The sequence below is a fragment of the Cornus florida genome, unplaced genomic scaffold (genome assembly GCF_030987335.1).
Source record: "Cornus florida cultivar Cherokee Brave unplaced genomic scaffold, ASM3098733v1 CherokeeBrave_3.0.0_Hap2_Chr09, whole genome shotgun sequence".
Lineage (NCBI taxonomy): Eukaryota > Viridiplantae > Streptophyta > Magnoliopsida > Cornales > Cornaceae > Cornus > Cornus florida.
In genome coordinates this window covers 90,518,682-90,538,145 of record NW_026775579.1, presented here as the reverse complement: position 1 = coordinate 90,538,145, position 19,464 = coordinate 90,518,682, and the positions used below count along the sequence as shown (strand labels likewise).

Genomic DNA, 19,464 nt, shown 5'->3' with positions numbered 1-19,464 from the left:
CAGCCTTTGAGACTTGGTGGTCATCATATATCAACTTCACTAGGACTGTACATTCCAACCAGCTTATATGCAACCTTCTTGGTTCCTACAAATTTATTTCCCTCAGTTTTCAAGGCGTAGACTCAATTGATCCTGTTGTTCTTACTACCCCTCCTGAACCAGAAAGCACAATGACCCAACGCCAAATCATCCTCCTCCCGCTGCTCCTGCAAGCAGGACCAGGTCTCGTTCCCAACAGAGTAAGTTCTACACCTTTAACCTTCAAATATAAGCTTATATTTTGTTTCTATGCTTACTCATATAATTTCAGGCACCCACTCAAATGTACTCGAGTAATCAGTACCCACCAAGTCTGAGGAAACGCAAATCGATTTTCATGTCCCTCTTCAAAGCATACCCCCATCCCCGGCTACTACTCAGGTAACACTCACACTTAATTCACCTTTATTCTCTTAATGCACACCATTTCCTTTGCTAACATTACTTTATCAGAAAAAGACAATAAAGAAAACTGTTGGAAAAAAACCTGTCAAGAAATCCCGAGCCAAGAGACACTTTATCTTGATTAATGATGATGACTTAGATGAAGATGAAGTCATGTCTAAGAAGAGGAAACCCGTCTCCGAAACCCCTCCGGTAATACTCCTCTATGCCTGATTTTCACATCACATCTTTATTTAATTGCAATGACTGAATCGGTATTATTCCCAGAGAACTCCACAGACAAGCCACAGTATTGATGAAAAAATGGAAATGTCAGTGGGAAAGGAACAAAGGTCCTCTCCAACACCAATTTCTCTAACTTCTGTTAAACACCCAACTGTAGCTGTCGTGAAGGAACAAGTTGGGGATTCTGATGAAGTAAGTCTTGATCTACATAACTTACTTATTTAAACTTATAAGGATTGAGACTGGCCATAATATTTCAGGTACACAAAGACCCGGCTTCTCCATCTATTCCTACCAGTATCCACCCAAGTTCCCCTTTCGCAACCCTTGATTATTTATTTGAATTAGTATTTGATTTATCTATTCTTGAACCCCCTGCAACCGAATAAATCTCTGAAACTCCCTTGGAAATAACAAAAACCATTCATTTATTGTCTCAGATGTTGCAGCAAGACTTGTCTTCGATTTCCTCCTTCAAAACGGAACTTACCGAGACCCTCTCCTTCTTGAGTAGCTACCCAGGATTTTCTTTAAATGGTCAATCCTTTTTCAAGAATTTGCAGCTTCAAGTTCCCTCCATGATCGCTTCCTATGCTAATTCCACTCAAACCATCAACCAATGTGCTGCCCAGAACCAAGAAAAAGAAAAACTTTCTCAATCTTTAAAGTGTGGGAGAGAACTTCATCTGTCCGTGAAGAAGAAAGCTGCTGATTTGGAGGTCAGGGAGCAAAAACTGCAGGCAGAATTCGCTCGGCTTCAACAAGATAAAGCCCAGCTTGACAACAAGGTGACCAATCTGAGGAAACAAACTGAATGTGACGCACCCAGATTCAAAGCGCTTCAGGTTCAAATAGTGAAGCTGGAACAGTCGAAGAAACAAGCGGAAGTGAAGCTCACCAAAACCAAGACATTATGGGCCGATTTGAAGGTCAAATTTGAAGATCTTTACGAAAGTTTTAAACAGTCTTGAACATTTGTGTTTTTATGAACAATTTGACCTTTTGGGCATGTAATATGGTTTTGGAACTCTCTGCTATAACTGCCTTTTATTTTAATGCATCAAATTTATTACTTCAAAACAAACTTACAAACAAAACCGAATAAATATAATCCAAACTATTTTTACTTAGTGAAGGTTTTCTTTTCCTCCATAAGTTCAAAAATAATTGGCTTATATTTTTTGAGGTACCTTCCATTTATTAGTCTCTCATGGATTCCACCATCTAGATCTTTTAACCTGTACGCTCCTCCATGTAATACTTGATGAACCAAATATGGACCCTTCCAAGTAGGTGACCACTTGCCATAAACTCTATCCACCTTTCCAAGTGAAAGAATTGTTTGCCAAACCGTATCACCCTCTGCAAATGACTTGAACTTCACCCGTTTGTTGTAAGCTTTCATTACTTTTGCTTTATGGACCATAAGGTGGTCCAAAGCAAGTTTTTGGACTTCATCCAAATCTTCTAACTCAGCAAGCATAGATTCGTTGTAATCGGCAGGTATAAGATTGTGTTGTAAGGCTACTCTTGTCGATTTTACATTTAACTCCATCGGCAGGACAGCATCATGGCCAAATGTAAGCCGATAAGGAGTTGTACCTGTACTTATTTGCTTTGAATTTCTGTAAGCCCACAAAGCTTCCAAAAGGGTTTCATGCCAACGCCTTGGTTTGTCTTTTATCATTTTCTCAATAATTTTAATAACGACTTTATTTAAAGCCTCTGCTTGGCCATTCTCTTAAGCATAATAGGGTGTTGAAGTTACCATCTTTACTTGCATATAAATGCCGAGTTGTAATACTTCATTTGCTCAAAACACAGATCCATTATCGGTAACAATTGTTTTGGGTAAACCAAATCGATAAAAGATATGTCGCTCCAAAAACTGTATCACCGTGTTGTGAGTTACTAAGACATATTCCTCGGCTTCAACCCACTTAGTAAAATAATCGGTAGCTAAAATAATCCAATGATGACTCTTTGATGAAGGAGGATTAATCTTGCCGATTAGATCTATAGCCCAACCTCTGAAAAGCCATGGTTTAACTAGTAATTGCATCTCTATTGCTGGAACCCACTGCATTGGACCATGTTTTTGATAGTCTATACAACTTTTTGCATAAGTCATACAATCTTTTCTTATTCCAGGCCAATAATATCCATATCGTGGTATTAACCATCTCATCTTTATGCCAACTTGGTAAGCTCCACATATCCCTTCATGTACCTCGGCCATAATCTTCAAACCCTCAAACTTACTAATACACTAAAATAACAAACCATCATCAGCCGATCTTCTATAAAGATCTCCATCCATAAGCACATAATCGACTGCACTTCTTTTTATTCTTCGATCGGCTTCTAGAGTTAGATGTTGCAAAAACAAGATGTAAGGAATTCGCCAATCATCATCATCCAACTTGGCAACATCAGTGGCAAAAACTTCTTCCATGATTTGATTTCTTGCTTCAGCCGATGGAAGAGATCGGCGTGTAATCTTCATTATCCTTTCCTTCATACCACTCGGCACCCTGACTCTTGAAGCAGTCTGTGCTAAATCATTAGTTATTTTATTCATGGCCCTTGGTCTATATTCCAAAGTTACATTATGAAATTGGTTGACCAATTGGGTTGCCAATGAATGGAATGGTCTTAATTGTCAATTCAAGTATCTAAAGTCTTCTGAGATTCGATTAATTACTAAACTCGAATCTCCCACAATGTGGACGTCTTTGACTGCCATTTCTAGCAGAATTTCCAAGCCGATAATCAATGCTTCATACTCGGCTTGATTATTTGAGCACCTGAAATCCAAAAAGAAAGAAAATGAAATTTGATTCCCTGTTGGGGATATTAGTACAATGCCAGCTCCTGACCCTTCACTGGTACTCGACCCATCAAACATTAATGTCCAAAGGGTCATGAATATGGCTGCCGAGTCAAGCTCATCAAATACTTATGACTCAATTTCAGGCAAGGGATGATCGGCAAGAAAATCTGCCAATGCTCTTCCCTTAATTGCCTTTTGTGAAACATATGCAAAGTTGAACTCCATTAGTGCCAAAGCCCTTTTGCCAATTCGGCCTGTGATTAATGGCCTTGATAGCATATACTTTATAAGATCTGTTTGACAAACAATGTAAACCAAAACATGCAACATATGGACTCTTAATTTCATTGCTGCAAAATACAAAGCCAAACATAATTTCTCAATCGGTGTATATCTACACTCGACTGGAGTTAAAACTTGACTCAGATAATATATTGTTTGTTCACTTCCTGCTTTATTCTCTTGTGTTAACATAGCTCCAATGGATTATTTAGCAACCGATAAATATAATTTCATCGACCATTTCTTCCTTGGTGGCATCATGACAGGAGGACTCGACAAGTATTTCTTAATCTGGTCAAATGCCCTTTGATGTATATTATCCCATTTGAATTCCTCCATCGGCTTCAACTTAAGTAGCGGGGAAAACACATGTAACTTTACAGCTGTATTAGCAATAAATCTCCTAAGATAATTCACTTGCCTAAGTAACCTCTGCAACTGTTTCTTGCTTCTCAGCGCACCAGCATCAATAATCGCCTTAGCTTTATTCCTATCGATCTCTATACCCTTTGATGAACCAAGAAACCCAAAAAGTTTCATGCCGATACTCCAAAGGCACACTTTATTGGATTCATTTTTAGCTTATGAGCCCTCATCCGCTCAAAAGATGCTTTGATGTGGACTAGATACTCTTTCCTTGTTGCTGATTTCACCACCACATCATCAATATACACCTCCATAAACTTGCCGAGCATATTATGAAAAATAAAATTCATGGCTCGCTGATATGTGGCCCCAGCATTCTTCAACCCAAAAGACATTACCACCCATTCAAAAGTTCTAATCGATCCTGGACACCTAAAAGTTGTCTTTGGAATATCCTCCTCAGCTATATAAATTTGATTATAGGTTGAATGTCCATCCATAAAAGACATAATTTGGTGTTTTGCAGCCGCATCAATCAGCTGATCGGCTATCGGCATTGGATACTCATCTTTTGGAGTTGCCAAGTTTATGTTTCTGAAATCAACACATATACGTAATTTTTCATTCTTCTTGATAACAGGGACTACATTTGATAACCATTTAATATACCTTGTAGTTCGAATGAAGCCAGCATCCAATAATCGTTCGATTTCTACTTTGACTTTATCTACCACCTCTTGAGACATTCGACGAGGTGGCTGTTTATATGGCTTGTAGCCATCTTTAATGGGTAGCCGTTGTTCCACCAGATCTCTGAATAAACCCGGCATTTCCTCATAATTCCAAGCAAAATAATCACTATATTGCTTCAACATGGCGATAACCTCGGCTTGTAATTTTGGTTCTAACAATGCACTAATATAAGTTGGTCTAGGCTCTGCGTCAGTGCCTAAATTCATATCCTTTAATAGATCCTGAATTTCTGCTTTAAGATCATCGAGCTTAGCTGGTGCTAATTCCAAGTCTTCCAACTGAATTGCATCCAACTTTTCATTATTGAACCGATCGATCTCAGTAAGATTAACCGATGGTCCTGGCTCTATTATTGCTTCATTTTCTAGCCATTTTTCAGCTATGTATGCTTGAAGCCCAATGTAAGGGGCCCTGAAGGCCTGCTGCTGAGCAGCTTCCCTTTCAAGTTTCGCTTCCATCAACAACTTCTTCAATTATAGCAAACCGAGGGAGTTCTACCTTCGGCCTAGAATTCTCCTGCTGCAACTTGCCGATTTCGCGATCGGCAAAACTTCTTCTCATGGTTGCCGATATAGGTCTTCAATCTGCTCCTGTTCCCACAAATCAAACAAGAATACGCTCTTCATCATACAAAACCGCATCTGCCGAGTATACCTTTGCCATAAATGGCTTATCATCGGCATTCACTATCTTTACCTTATCTCCATCCCAAAAAATCAGCATCTGGTGTAATGATGATGGAATACACATATTTGGAAGAATCCAATCACGGCCTAATAACAAATTATAAGAAGCCGTGGATTCAATAATAAAGAATGCCGCAAAAGATGTCCTACCTCCAACTCCTACTTCTAAGGGAAGGATCCCTTTAGTGCTAGTAGAATCTCCGTTGAAGCCACAAATTGCTACATCAGTAGGAATAACATTTTCCATACTCTTGCCGAGTTTCTTCAATGTGTTTGCTGGAATAACATTCAGAACCGAGCCATTGTCTACCAAGACTCGATTAATAGGTTGACCTTCTACCCATACCTTAACATACAAAGGCCTGAGCTGTTGAGTCATTGCTAACAAAGGTTTTTCAAAAACCACTTTCTTGCCGATTCTGAGGAAAGAATTGATAAATTCCGAATCGGCTGAGTTTCCTTCTCATTCCTCTCAGTATTAGCGTTTGATGCCGATGGAGCCTGAAACATTGCTGGTAATACAAATGCCATGTTACATGACATCTCATCTGGGAAACTGCCAAACTTAATTCTGAACTCGTTGTTGCGTCTGGGCCACGTCGGCTAAGGCTCCTTATCTTTATCTGGAATCGACTTCCTCTGTTTGCACTACTTTGCCTCCTTCCTCAACTTTCCTTTTTTTCTCAGCCCTTCTCCTTTGTTCCCTACGTTTCTGAGATCGAGTTAGGCCCCCATTCTAATATTGTTGTGCTTTAGGGAATTTTGGATTATTAACTCGAGTCCATCTATCTTCAGTTGAGTCTATCATTGGTTTCAGAGTTCGTACTCTATATGAATCGGCTCCTTTCTGTACCTAAATTTCTGACTAAACCGGCGACTGTCTTTTAAAACTGGGATGCCAATTTTGGGGATGAAATCGGCTAGATATATCTACTTGTCGAGTTGGCCTTCCCACTTTCAAATGACTGTTGCTGGTACCACTTTGCCAAAGCTCCTCCCCAGGTTTCAATGGGAAAATAAGCCTCTCAAGAATTTATTTCTTCTTTGGTTGAACCTCCATTGGCACATCTTCCTTTGGTTTTTTCTTTCCTTTGTAATTTGGGCAACAACCATGGTCAATCAAGGCTAATTGAGCCTCCTTTAATTGCTTCTGCAATTCTGCCATCTTTTCAGGTGTCGCAATTAATGAAAAGAACTCACCAGATATCTTTTCAGTCTCCTGCCGATTATTTCGCTTGACTAAGCTTATCACATTAGTAGACGTGATCGTGGGGAATGGATTGATATCCACCTTCATGGTCTCTGAAGTTGGGAACTTTAAAGTACCTTCATCGATAGTTTTCTGCAATACACCTCGTAGAATAGTACAATCATTAGTAGCATGGTTCCAAGAGTTATGATACTTACAATACTCTTTTCCTTTCAAGTCACTTGCCGATGGAATCTTATGCCCTTTAGGCGAAGCTATCATCTTATCGGCCATCAAGTGATCAAAGATTTGATCTGTTTTTGACAAGTCGAACGAATAACTCTTCCTGGTATCGGCAGGACCTTTCCTTGCTGCCGATGTTGATGATGATGATGCATTGCCCCCCGTAGTCGGTTTAGGTTTAACCAATGCCTCACAAACGTATGGCTTTTTGATATTGACTTCTGCAACATCAATTTCTAATTCATCTCCAACTTCTGCCGAGAATGCCTCATAATTAGGGTCCTTGTACCAAGTACCCTTAGAAGAATTATTCCTTTCTTTCTCTTCTTTTAGTATTTCCTCATACCGAGAAGCCCTGTCTGCTAAATCGAAGAGATATTGAAACTCAACCCCATCAAACCTCTTACGATGTTCAATGTCTAGACCATTCAATGCCAATTTAATGTATTCTGGTTCTGGCAAACTTACTCAGCATTTGAGTTTAGCCTTTCTGAACCTAGCAATAAAAGTTTCTACCGATTCGCTCGGCAACTGAGTTAAACGGGATATATCTGTCAGCGTAGCTTCTGTCTCTGTTCGGTAGAATTGAGTATGAAAAGCCTCCTCCATTTCGTCCCATGTCCGAATAGAGTTGGCTTGTAAATTGTTGTACCATTCAAATGCTGCCCCAGCGAGAGAGCTAGAAAATAACCTCATCCTCAACCAAGGACTAGGGCCTGCTTCACCACATTGTGCTGTGAACCTCGCAATGTGCTTCACCGTAGAAAAATGTTCCTCGCCACTATACATAGAAAAATCAGGATACCGATAATTTCTAAGTAACTCATGGGCATCGACATGATCGGGATAGGGCTTTCTGTATACTGGCTGAGCACGTCTGCGTCCCTGTGCTACCTCAGCCTGTATTAAAGCCAAAATTTGAGCCCTATCGATCCCTGCATTTTGTCCTGGAGGATCATTTGGGTGCAATGGAACGAATGGATTAACCCATTCTCGTTGTTGATTAGCATTGCCTTACCCCCCAGTAGCCGCTGAAGGAACCAATAGATTAGCCATGCCTTGGTTTTGGTTTTTAACCGCTTTCTGCCGATCTCTCACCACTAGAATCGGCTGCATTGGTGGACGTTACTCATTCTGATTATGTTGATTAATCAACAGTGGTTGATACATCGGTACTACTATTACTACCGGTGGATCTGACAATATTGGTGGGTTACCAATCGGCATGCCAAGAATAGGATTCTGCCCATTGCCAATCGTAATACACAACGGTTGAATTGGCATCATGCTAATTGGCATTTCGAGAGTTGGATTTTGCAGCAATGCTTCCGTCATTGTTGTCCTTGGTTCTTCAGGGATAATCAACTTTGATGAAAAAATTTGCCGAACCAATGACTCATGCACATTTGAGGCTTCGGCCTGATCAGATCGGCTTTGAACCACCGATAGTTGATTTGATACTGCATCCATTTTTTTATTCATCCCATCCATGCGAGTATTAACCTTTTGACTCATCCCATCAATGCGAGCTCCCAAACGGGCCTCCTAGTTTTCCATTCCCTGCTGAATGGATTCAAGTATTTGCATGAATGGAACATCCGATCGGAAGGAAACTCCTACTGTATGAGATCCGGCTTGACCAGTTGGCTGGACTTCCTCCTCTTCTTCTTCATTTGAATTCGTACTCTTTGTGTTCCTCTTGGGAGGCATCGTTGTTGTAAATAAATTATTCACCTAGTGGGTCCCACTGGGCGTGCCAAAAATGTTGACGCTAAAATCGACTTCTAAGATCTGATCTTAAATTGAGATGGAGCGGGCGTGCCAGAACCACTTGTGTGGTTCGATTGTAAATAGTCAACGTTAGTCCCTTTGAGAAGGTTGACTTTCAGACGATGCAAGAAAAAAGGGAACAATAAAATTCCTCTTTTGAGTTCAATAATGCCTTAGTTAAAAGGACTTTCCAGTGAACAATTTATAGTAACGTATCAAGAGAATAGAAAGGGGAAGAAATAGATATAGAAAGTGATAGGGAGAAGAGATAGGGAGAAATAGATATGGGAAGAGAAATAGAATGAGACTGAAATAGAGAGAAAGAGATAAAGATAGCAATGATGCTATTTGGGGAAAGTGCTTGAGAGAGCAAACAAAATAATAAATTAATTCTGAGGGTGCTGGACCTCTTTCACAGCATGCCTCTTTTCTTATTTATAGAAAAACATAAATTATCTTCCTAAATACAAGCATTCTAAATACATCAAACTCTATCACATAATTATCTACTAAATTCAAATCAAATTCATCGATAACCTAACTATTAAACTAAAACAAATTAAGTTACTGATAAACTACACTTAGCTAATCTTAACCAAAAGATAAAACTACAAACTGCAATCCCTATCCATTTTTAAATTCAACCCAATCCTTACACGCTAGTTATGCTCCATGTGAACCTACATAACCGTTTTCTTCAAAAACCCATCTTGCAATCGGCCCATATACCAAACCAACTCCTTATCATGCTATCAACAGCAATTCAAGTCTCAACCTAAATCTATTGTTTAGTTCAAATCCAACAACGCATGCCTCCAGCCCAATATCTTTACGGCCCAAATATCAAAATGGGTGTCAACAATTTAAAAAACAACATTTTCTTATTTCTCTGAAATGGGCTTCCTGACCATTGACTTTTGGAGAAAGTCTTTTACATATGTGTAACCAAATGTTTCAATTTTTTTCAAATTCGCTTTTCAAACTGGCTTTTTTAGTTGTAAAACATCTCTGGGACTAATAATAACCCAAAAAGTTTAGAGCAGTCAAAGCCCCAAAGTCAAAGGCTATTTGCCTCATTAACCAGCATCATAGGCCCAATAAATCTTATTAAATCTCAACATAATAGGACCAGTAAATTGACTTTAGAAGCCCAAGAAATAATCATAAAACGGGAAATAAATGACCATAAAATTAAAATATATATGGCCATAAACATTAATAAATAAATTTCTATATAATTTTAAAAATCAATGGGTTTAAACATGAAAATTAAAAAATAAAAAATAAAAAAATCAATGGCTTATATCGTGATACAAAAGTTTTTATGTAGATAATTTTAAATATAAATTCAACTTGAATTAAGAAAATTGATTCGAAGAATGGATCATGTTAGACTTGATTTGAAGGTTTTTCAACCTCTATTGCAAAGACGAGGTGGACTATTTGGGTTTTCTTAGAAATATTTTTCAAAAAAATAAAAATGCTATAAAAGTGGGCTCCACTTCCATAAATGTAAATGCAAATTTATTGTGCGACCATGGAGACAGAAAAGCAGAAAACAAAATGTCTCATTGTACAAAGGTTCATGTTTTGGTAGGGGTGTTGGCCAATCTATAACGGTATTCAGAAAAGCCAGCGTGTTCTCTTTCTCCAGTCACTTCATCAATTGGAATTGCATCGGAAATTTCCTTCAAATCCTCCTGCGTAAGCTTTACTGTCAGGGATCCGATGTTATCATCAAGGTTCTTAATCTTAGTTGTCCCTGTATATTATCAAAATGAGAATTAGAACCACCCCAACAATCAAAATAACACATTATGCGTTCAACCACATTCATAACCTATATACAGGCACAGATACGGTAGCAATATTCAATGAAGCAAAATAAAAAATTATGCACAAATATGGACTTAATGCATGAGATTTCTCTATGAACTAGCACCATTTAAGATCGTTGCGTTAGGTGCAGAAATATCAAAGAGTAAAATTATTTTTATGTGTTGGGAAGCCATTAATTAAATGCTAAACAATGGAAAATTATGCAATTAAATACATCTTAAACACATTCAGGGAAAAAACACACACGCACATATGTTAACGGAATTCTGAAAGACTACATGATATACCAGGGATAGGAACCAGATCGTCTCCTTGATGGAGAAGCCATGCCAGAGCCAGTTGAGGAGGAGTGCAGGCATGTTTGGCAGCCAAGTTGGCAAACTGACCGTACAAAATTTTGTTCTTCTCCAAATTCTCCCCAGTAAACCTTGGATGCATAGTCTACAAAAGACATCAAAAGATTATGAATAACCAGAGTTAAATGGTACAATCCTGTTAAAAATAAATTAATGCCATGTTCATTATGCAATTTGGGTGTATTCATGTATTGTTATTGTACATGTATCAAGAGGGTACATGTATCAAGTGTGTGCATGTATCAAGGTAGTGCATGTATCATGTGAGTGCATGCATCATGTGTGTGGTTGAGAATTGTCTTGAAAAGTTCAAAGGTCTATGGGAGAATAGTATATATAGTGTAAGGGATTTGTTGTTAAGGCCTATCAACACAACAAAGAATTCAATACAATACAATATTTGTTTCTATCCTCTCTTCACTTAGAAATTATTTAGTTGGTTGAAACTATACCCAACATAAGTGGTATCAGAGCTTGATTTTGATCAAGAGCAAACTGGGCGTGAAGCTTATTGACGGGAAAATAAACCCCGAAGAAGATCGATCGTGATGGCAACTACAGGCAATCAAAACCAAGGTGCCCATCAATCAGCACTTCCCATTTTTTATGGGGAAAATTATGATTTTTGGTATGTGAAGATGAAAACCATTTTTCTCTCATATGATTTATGGGATTATGTTGAAGATGAGTATGATGAACCGAAAGATACAACAACTTTGACGAATGCCCAAAGACAACAATTGAAAGATCATAAGAAGAAAGATGCAAAAGCAAAGGAGTTGCTGATACAATCTTTCCTAGAATTATCAATGCTTCTAAAGCAAAGGAGGCATGGAATATCCTCGAGAAGGAGTATAGAGGCAGCACAAAGGTAAGAATTGTAAAACTCCAATCTTTGAGAAGAGATTTTGAAAATATGAAAATGAAAGAAATGGAGTTGTTGAAAGATTATTTTTCTAAACTTATGGAGGTGGTAAATCAAATGAAGACCTATAGGGAAGATATTTCTAATCAAAGAATTGTTAAAAAAATTCTAATTAGTTTACCAGAAAAATATGACTCTATTGTTGCTGTTATTGAAGAAACTAAAGAGCTTGAAAACTTGAGTGTTGAAGAATTGATGGGTTCCATAAAAGCATTTGAGTAAAGGTTGAGTAGGCGCTCCGAAAAGAAAATTGAAAGTGTTTTTCAATCCAAGCTCAATGTTAGTTCCAAAAATCAAGAAAAATACCCATCAAGTTTTGATCGATCCAAATGTGAATCTTTTAGAGGTGGAAGACATGGAAGAGGAAGAAATAATTTTGAGAGAAGTTGAAATATAGAGTCCACTCAACAAAATTGTGGAATTTGCAAGAGAAATAGCCATGTTGACAAAGATTGTTGGTGTCGGGGAAAACCTCAATGTTTCAATTGCAAGAAATTTGGACATGTTCAAAAAGATTGCCGGTTGAAAACAAATCAGCAACCTAATTTTTCCGAAGAGCAAGAAGGTGAAGCGAGCATGTTTTATGCTTGTCACACGACATCGGAACAAAAGGATGACGTGTGGGTTCTTGATAGTGGGTGTAGTAACCACATGACCAGAGATAAAAACATATTCCTGGAGATTGATTCTTCATCCAATTCTCAAGTGAGGATGGGAAACGGTGCCTTGGTCCAAGCAAAGGGAAAATGTACTATTGCCATAGAGACAAAAAAAGGAAGAAAGCATATTCAGGATGTGTTACTTGTTCCAGATTTGGAGCAAAATTTGTTAAGTGTTGGACAGCTTGTAGAGCAAGGGTACTCCATTCATTTTAATGAGGACTCTTGCAAAATTTAAGACAAGGGAGGACAAAATCATATTGTGGCAAAAATCAAGATGGGAAAAAATAGAAGCTTTCCTCTTACTTTTTCATGTTCAAAAAATATGGCCTTGAAGATGGATGTTGTTGATGAGTCATGGCTTTGGCATAGAAGACTTGGCCATTTGAATTTCCAAAGCTTAAAGAATTTACAACAAAATAGCATGGTGTATGGGCTGCCAACAATACAAGAAGTTAAAGAAGTTTGTGAATGTTATGCTCTTGGCAAGCATCACCGAGAGTCATTTTCGAAAGAGAAGGTATGGAGGGCTAAAGCACTATTGGAGCTTGTTCATACCGATGTGTGTGGACCGATGACAACACCAACTCAAGCGGGTAACAAGTATTTTATTATTTTCGTTGATCATTTTTCAAGAATGACATGGATTTATTTCATGAGACAAAAATCAGATGTGTTCTCCATTTTCAAAAAATTTCAACAGCTTATTGAAAGGCAAAGTGGCCATCTTATCAAAGTATTAAGAAGTGATAGAGGTGGAGAATACAACTCAAATGAGTTTGAAAAGTTTTGTGAAGATATTGGCTTGGAGAGGCAATTAACAGTTGGGTACACTCCACAACAAAATAGAGTGGCAGAAAGAAAAAATAGAACAATTATTGAGATGGGAAAATCAATGCTTCATGAGAAAGGGCTACCTAAATCATTTTGGGGTGAAGCTATGTATACAGCTGTTTACTTGATGAATAGGAGTCCAACAAAAGCGGTGGAGAATAAAACTCCATTTGAAGCATGGAGTGGAAGGAAGCCATCATTGAACCACTTGAAAGTTTTTGGGTGTATTTGTTTTGCTTATGATCCAAGAGAAGTGAGGCACAAACTTGATGAAGCTAGTGAAAAATGCATCTTTATGGGTTATAGCTCAAAATCAAAAGGCTATAGACTCTTTAATTTGAAGAAGAATAAATTGATTATTTGTAGAGATGTTCTCTTTAATGAGAATGCTGCTTGGGATTGGAAAGAGAAGAAAGTTCTAGATCAAATTCCCATTTTCAATGAAGAATAAGGAAATCAAGAAAGTGAAAATGAAGATTTTCTTGAAGTTCCACAAGAAATGTCTCCCGTATCTAGCTTACAATCAATCCCAACTTCTCCATCAAACTCAAATTCCTCATCTCCAAGTTCAACTCCAAGAAGAATGAAAAGTCTTAGTGATGTGTATGCAAGTTGCAATTTTTGTGTTGTTGAACCGAAGAACTTTGAAGAAGCAATTAAACAAGAGGCATAGAAGAAAGCTATGGAAGATGAAATTTATGTGATTGAGAAGAACAAGACTTGGGAGTTAGTAGAGAAGCCAGAAGACAAAGATGTGATTGGTGTGAAATGGATTTTTAAAACAAAATTCAATCCGGATGGCTCCATTCAAAAGAACAAAGCAATACTTGTAGCAAAAGGGTATTCACAACAGCCCGGAATTGATTTTCAAGAAACTTTTTCACCCGTGGCTCGTCTTGACACAATTAGAGCACTCATTGCCTTGGCGGCTCAAAATGGTTGGTCCTTGTATCAACTTGATGTAAAATCAGCCTTCTTGAATGGTGTTTTGAAATAGGATGTCTATGTAGAATAACCTCAAGGCTTTGTTGCAAAAGGAGAAGAAGAGAAAGTTTACAAATTAAAGAAGGCTTTGTATGGCCTAAAATAAGCACCCCGGGCATGGTATAGTGAGATTGATTCTTACTTCATCAAAAAAGCCTTTCAAAGGAGCAAAAGTGAGCCAACCTTGTATTACAAGACACAAGGTAAAACTGGGATTCTTATTGTTTCTCTTTATGTTGATGATTTGGTATTTACCGGTAGTAATGGAAAAATAATTGATGATTTTAAAAGAGAGATGATGAAAAAATATGAAATGAGTTATTTGGGTTTGTTGCATTACTTCTTGGGCATTGAAATTTATCAAAAAGAAGGAGTTTTTATTTGTCAAAAGAAGTATGCAAAAACTCTTCTTGAAAAATTCAAAATGTTGAATTACAAATCCGTTTGCACTCCCTTGGTTGTGAATGAAAAATTGATAAAAGAAGATGGAAGTAAAGAAGCAGATGCATCTCTCTATAGAAGCTTGGTTGGAAGTCTATTATATTTGACATCTTCAAGACCCGACATCATGTATGTTACAAGCTTGTTATCTCCGTTTATGCACAATCCAAGTCAAATTCATGTTGGGGCTGCAAAGAGGGTGTTGAGATATATACAAGGCACACTTGATTTTGGCATCTTGTATGGGAAAAATGTTGATGCAAAGTTGTTTGGTTTTTGTGATAGTGATTGGGCCGAATGTGTTGATGATATGAGAAGTACTTCCGGTTATGCACTCTCTCTTGGTTCGGGTGTATTTTTATGGGCATCTAAAAAGCAAGAAACGGTGGCGCAATCTTCTGCCGAGGCTGAGTATATTTCAGCATCATTGGCAGCGTCACAAGCAATATGGCTAAGGAGAATTTTTGAAGATGTTGGTGAGAAGCAAAGAGAAGCTACTCCAATTTTATGTGACAACAAACCGCAATTGCTATGACAAAGAATCCTATTTTCCATAGTCGCACAAGACACATTGCAATCAAGCATCACTTCATTAGAGAAGCCGTGGAGAATGAAGAGATTCAACTCAAGTATTGTAAGACTGAAGATCAAGTTGCACTTTAGAGAATTGTTGGGTGTCACAACATGGCATTAAGGGAGGTGTGTTAAAAATAAATTAATGCCATGTTCATTATGCATTTTGGGTGTATTCATGTATTGTTATTGTACATGTATCAAGATGGTACATGTATCAAGAGTGTGCATGTATCAAGGTAGTGCATGTATCATGTGAGTGCATGTGTCATGTGAGTGGTTAAGAATTGTCTTGAAAAGTTCAAAGGTCTATGGGAGAATAGTATATATAGTGTAAGGGATTTGTTGTTAAGGCATATCAACACAACAAAGAATTCAATACAATACAATATTTGTTTCTCTCCTCTCTTCACTTAAAAATTATTTAGTTGGTTGAAACTATAGCCAACCCTCGTGCCATCTCTTGTGTCAGTGCGATTTTAAGGATGAAATCGTACAATTTCCATTAGGAAAATGCCCTTCTTGGACCTCTCTGAATCAGAATATATAGCAGGACTCTTTACGTTATGCGTACTAGCTTTAAGACAACATACTTGAATGCATCAGAGAAAATCAAAGTGAAATTAATAGATTGTAGTATCGTACCAACAAACTCTCCTTAGGCAAACTTTCCACAACTGCCCTCCCACCAAAGAACCCTTTACCAAGAGGGCTATAACCCACTATCCCAATACCAAGTTCCCTGCATTGAAGAGGTAGGAAAAGTAGCAAAATTTATGAAGTTAATATAAATTGTTTGAGTTGCCTGTTCTGAATATATCTATTCCAACCAAGACCAAAAGTTTTCACCTAGAAAACATATGGGATTGGTTTTATGATAACACAGAGAAAGAGCTAGATATCAACTGACCGACAAAGTGGAATTATATCCTCTTCGATTTCACGAGTCCACAGAGAGTACTCCATTTGTACAGCAGTAATAGGATGAACAGCATGTGCCCTCTTTAACGTGTCTACACTAGCTTCAGACAACCCGATGTATTTTACCTTTCCGTCTTCCACTAGCTTCTTCAGCTCTCCCATCTTGGGTATTATGATTAATTAAAAATGAATCAGGTAATACATTGATTAATGGAATGAATACTGTTAAGAGTAACCAATAAAAAGAATTTCTCTGGCACTTACTGTATCTTCTATTGGCACTGATTTGTCCACGCGATGCTGATAGTATAGATCAATATAGTCCACATCAAGTCACTTGAGACTTGCTTCGCAGCACTCCCGCACATATTCAGGGGTACCTCTGACCATAAAATCACCAAAATTTTTCATGGTGATGCCAAATTTAGTTGCCAATTGAATTTGTTTCCGGGGAAGCTGCTTCAACGCCTTGAAGTATGAGAAAAGAGTACTATATCAGTAATATAAGGTAATAAACGTAAGCCAGCACATACTTCATCCACGAAATGTGTATCTCAGCACCACCTAACGCAGTGACACCATTCAAGTGTGAGGATGAAGCTTCAATTATTAGCACTGCTGATGGATATTTTCAGGAACTGTACAGATCAAGTAGCAAGACTGATTTTGAGGATAAAAAGATAATGAAGAACTGCACTAAACATGTACTTCCTGTAGTTTATTTCATTCTTATGTATTTGCTAAATTCAGATTTGAAGTTAGATATAAATTTGTTTAAAAATAAGGTACCTTGCCAATCATAATTTCATTGTGATGATTATCTCCGTACAAGTCAGATGTGTCAAAGAAGGTGATACCCTTATCAAAAACTCCTTTATAATTGAACATTCAACATCATGTGACAGAGGAGCATTATATATTCCATAAAGTCCACCGCATCCAAAACCTAATCTAGAAACCTGCAGACAAAGGACACCATCAGACAGATATTGTGTCCTTTCTTTGATAAAGTATAATTGCTAAGGTACTTACTCGGCCTATAATCGAATTTTCACATGCATGGTCTAATTGGACAAATAATCATGAACAAAACTTGCAAATTTCACTGTTTCTTATGCATGAAGTTGCTAACGTGGGGGATTTCTTTAAAGTTGACAATTACTTGCATAAAAGCAGGAGCAAGAATAAGGTATAGCTGACAAAAACTCAGTGATATGATTAAATTAGGTACCCTTCTTAGTAGTAGATTGTGTGAACTTCACCCAAAATCACATATTATATAACTCCTATGTTTTTATCTCAAGTACAATTTATATAATCGAATTTGGAGGGGTGTTTAAAAACATAAATTTTCACAATTTTAATAGCAATTCAGTGCAACTTCTCCTTCTGTTTTCAATATTATGAAAGCACTTTTTTGCTTCTTTTATCTTTGTCTGCATAAATTAAAACTCTATACTTCAAGTTAACTAAGAATGTTCTGCTGCGGTTTTTAATGCCAAAAAGTGTGGTATCCAAACAAGCCCCGAGTAGTTCAAACTATAACTTTATGCAGTTCCATGGACATGAATGTGGCATTAAAGGAACATTTGGCAATGTGTCAAACAAACTTCTAAGAATATCATGACTCATGAGGTGACAAGGGGAAGGGGTTTAGTAGAGTTACCTCAGGTTTAATTGTGTAGGAAAGCTACTTATAAGCTAAGAAAGTTCACCAAACAGCAGACAGATAGTGTGCGAAAAGCTGAGGACTTGTATTTGAGTAAACAGAAAGTTTTCCCAATTATTGCCTAATGGTCATATTGGCTTAATCAGATAGCCTACAATTTGAATATCCTATAGCTTCAATTTTAGATACACAAGATCGGCTTGTAAATGCCGTTTCTTTTTTATTAATCACCAGAAATGTTAGTCATTTTTTTCCTATTAAGATACTTGACAATTTTTATTCAGCACATGAGTAGTTTCCTTGTGATAATGGTTAAATGAAGTGCCCTTCTTAGTAATAAAGTGTATGAACTTCAGCGGAAATCACATATTATCTATCTAACTCCTAAGTTTTAATAGCAGTTCATTACACAACAGAAAAAGCAGGTTTTTGTTGGTGTTTTAAGTTTGAATTGACCACTTCTCTTTCTCTTTTAAATTCAATTTTATTTTATTTTTTTATTATTATTATTTTTTTTATCTTGGTCTGCAAAAATTATACTTCAAGGTAACCAGACAATCTTCAGCTGCAGTTTCTAATACAAAACAGTGTCGTATCCAAACAAACCCCGAGTAGTTCAATCTATACAGTTAATCATATGGTGTAACAAAGAGAAGGACTCAATTAAAATTAACTGGGATTTATTTTGTGTAGAAAAGCTTATTATCACCTAACAAAGACCACCAAACAGCAGACTCATAATGTGCAAAAAACTGAGGACTAATCTTTGGGAAAACAGAAACTTTTGCCGATTATTGATCCCTAAAACCCAAAGTGCCTAAGAGAGAAAGGAAAAGAAAATATGAATTTACTTGTCATACTTTATTATTTTATTTTTACCTCCAAACCTTGAATACCCAATTTCACTCTTGGGACTTGGATCCGGGACTTCTGCTCCATTCCTCTCCCACTTGGTTGAAGCTGATTCAATGAAAAATAAAATATTGACCCTCCAATTTATATGAGGGAAAGGAAAATAAAGGAAAGAAAGCAAGGGAAAAGAAAAATATACTTGAAAAGAGAGAGTGATGGAAAAAGAAGATCACGAAAGAAAAAGGAAGAGAAAAATAAAGGAATATCAAGAGAGAACCTCTTCCTTATTAAATTGATATTGCCTAAAATGATAGATTGAATTAAGATGAAATAATGAAAGTCCTCTAAGTAATCAAAGAAAGGCAATGCAAAGCAAGTGACATCACAGTTTGGTAAAGAAGAAAGAGACTGATCAACTCACAGCGATGGTTGTTGACTGTTGATACTTGTTGCCCCTCCATTTGCCTGCCAATTTACCTCAAACCACAAAAATCTTAGTTTTCAATCTATGGACCATGGATGCAGACAAGGATACCTCCCATGACAAATTTTTAAAAAGTAGAACACCTGTATAGACTTTTTAAATAATGTCACAGGTCTCTACACGCTGGTTTAAAGGG

General features: G+C 37.3%; 1 protein-coding gene and 1 pseudogene across 1 annotated transcript; both read right to left on the bottom strand.

The window, feature by feature from the left end:
- Nucleotides 1–1,792: 1,792 nt before the first annotated feature.
- LOC132273130 (uncharacterized) lies at nucleotides 1,793–2,356 on the bottom strand. The gene has a single exon (XM_059774155.1). It carries the CDS (start codon nucleotides 2,354–2,356, stop codon nucleotides 1,793–1,795), a length of 564 nt encoding a protein of 187 aa, XP_059630138.1.
- Nucleotides 2,357–10,293: 7,937 nt separating this feature from the next.
- LOC132275095 (perakine reductase-like) lies at nucleotides 10,294–19,196 on the bottom strand (annotated as a pseudogene).
- Nucleotides 19,197–19,464: the final 268 nt, after the last annotated feature.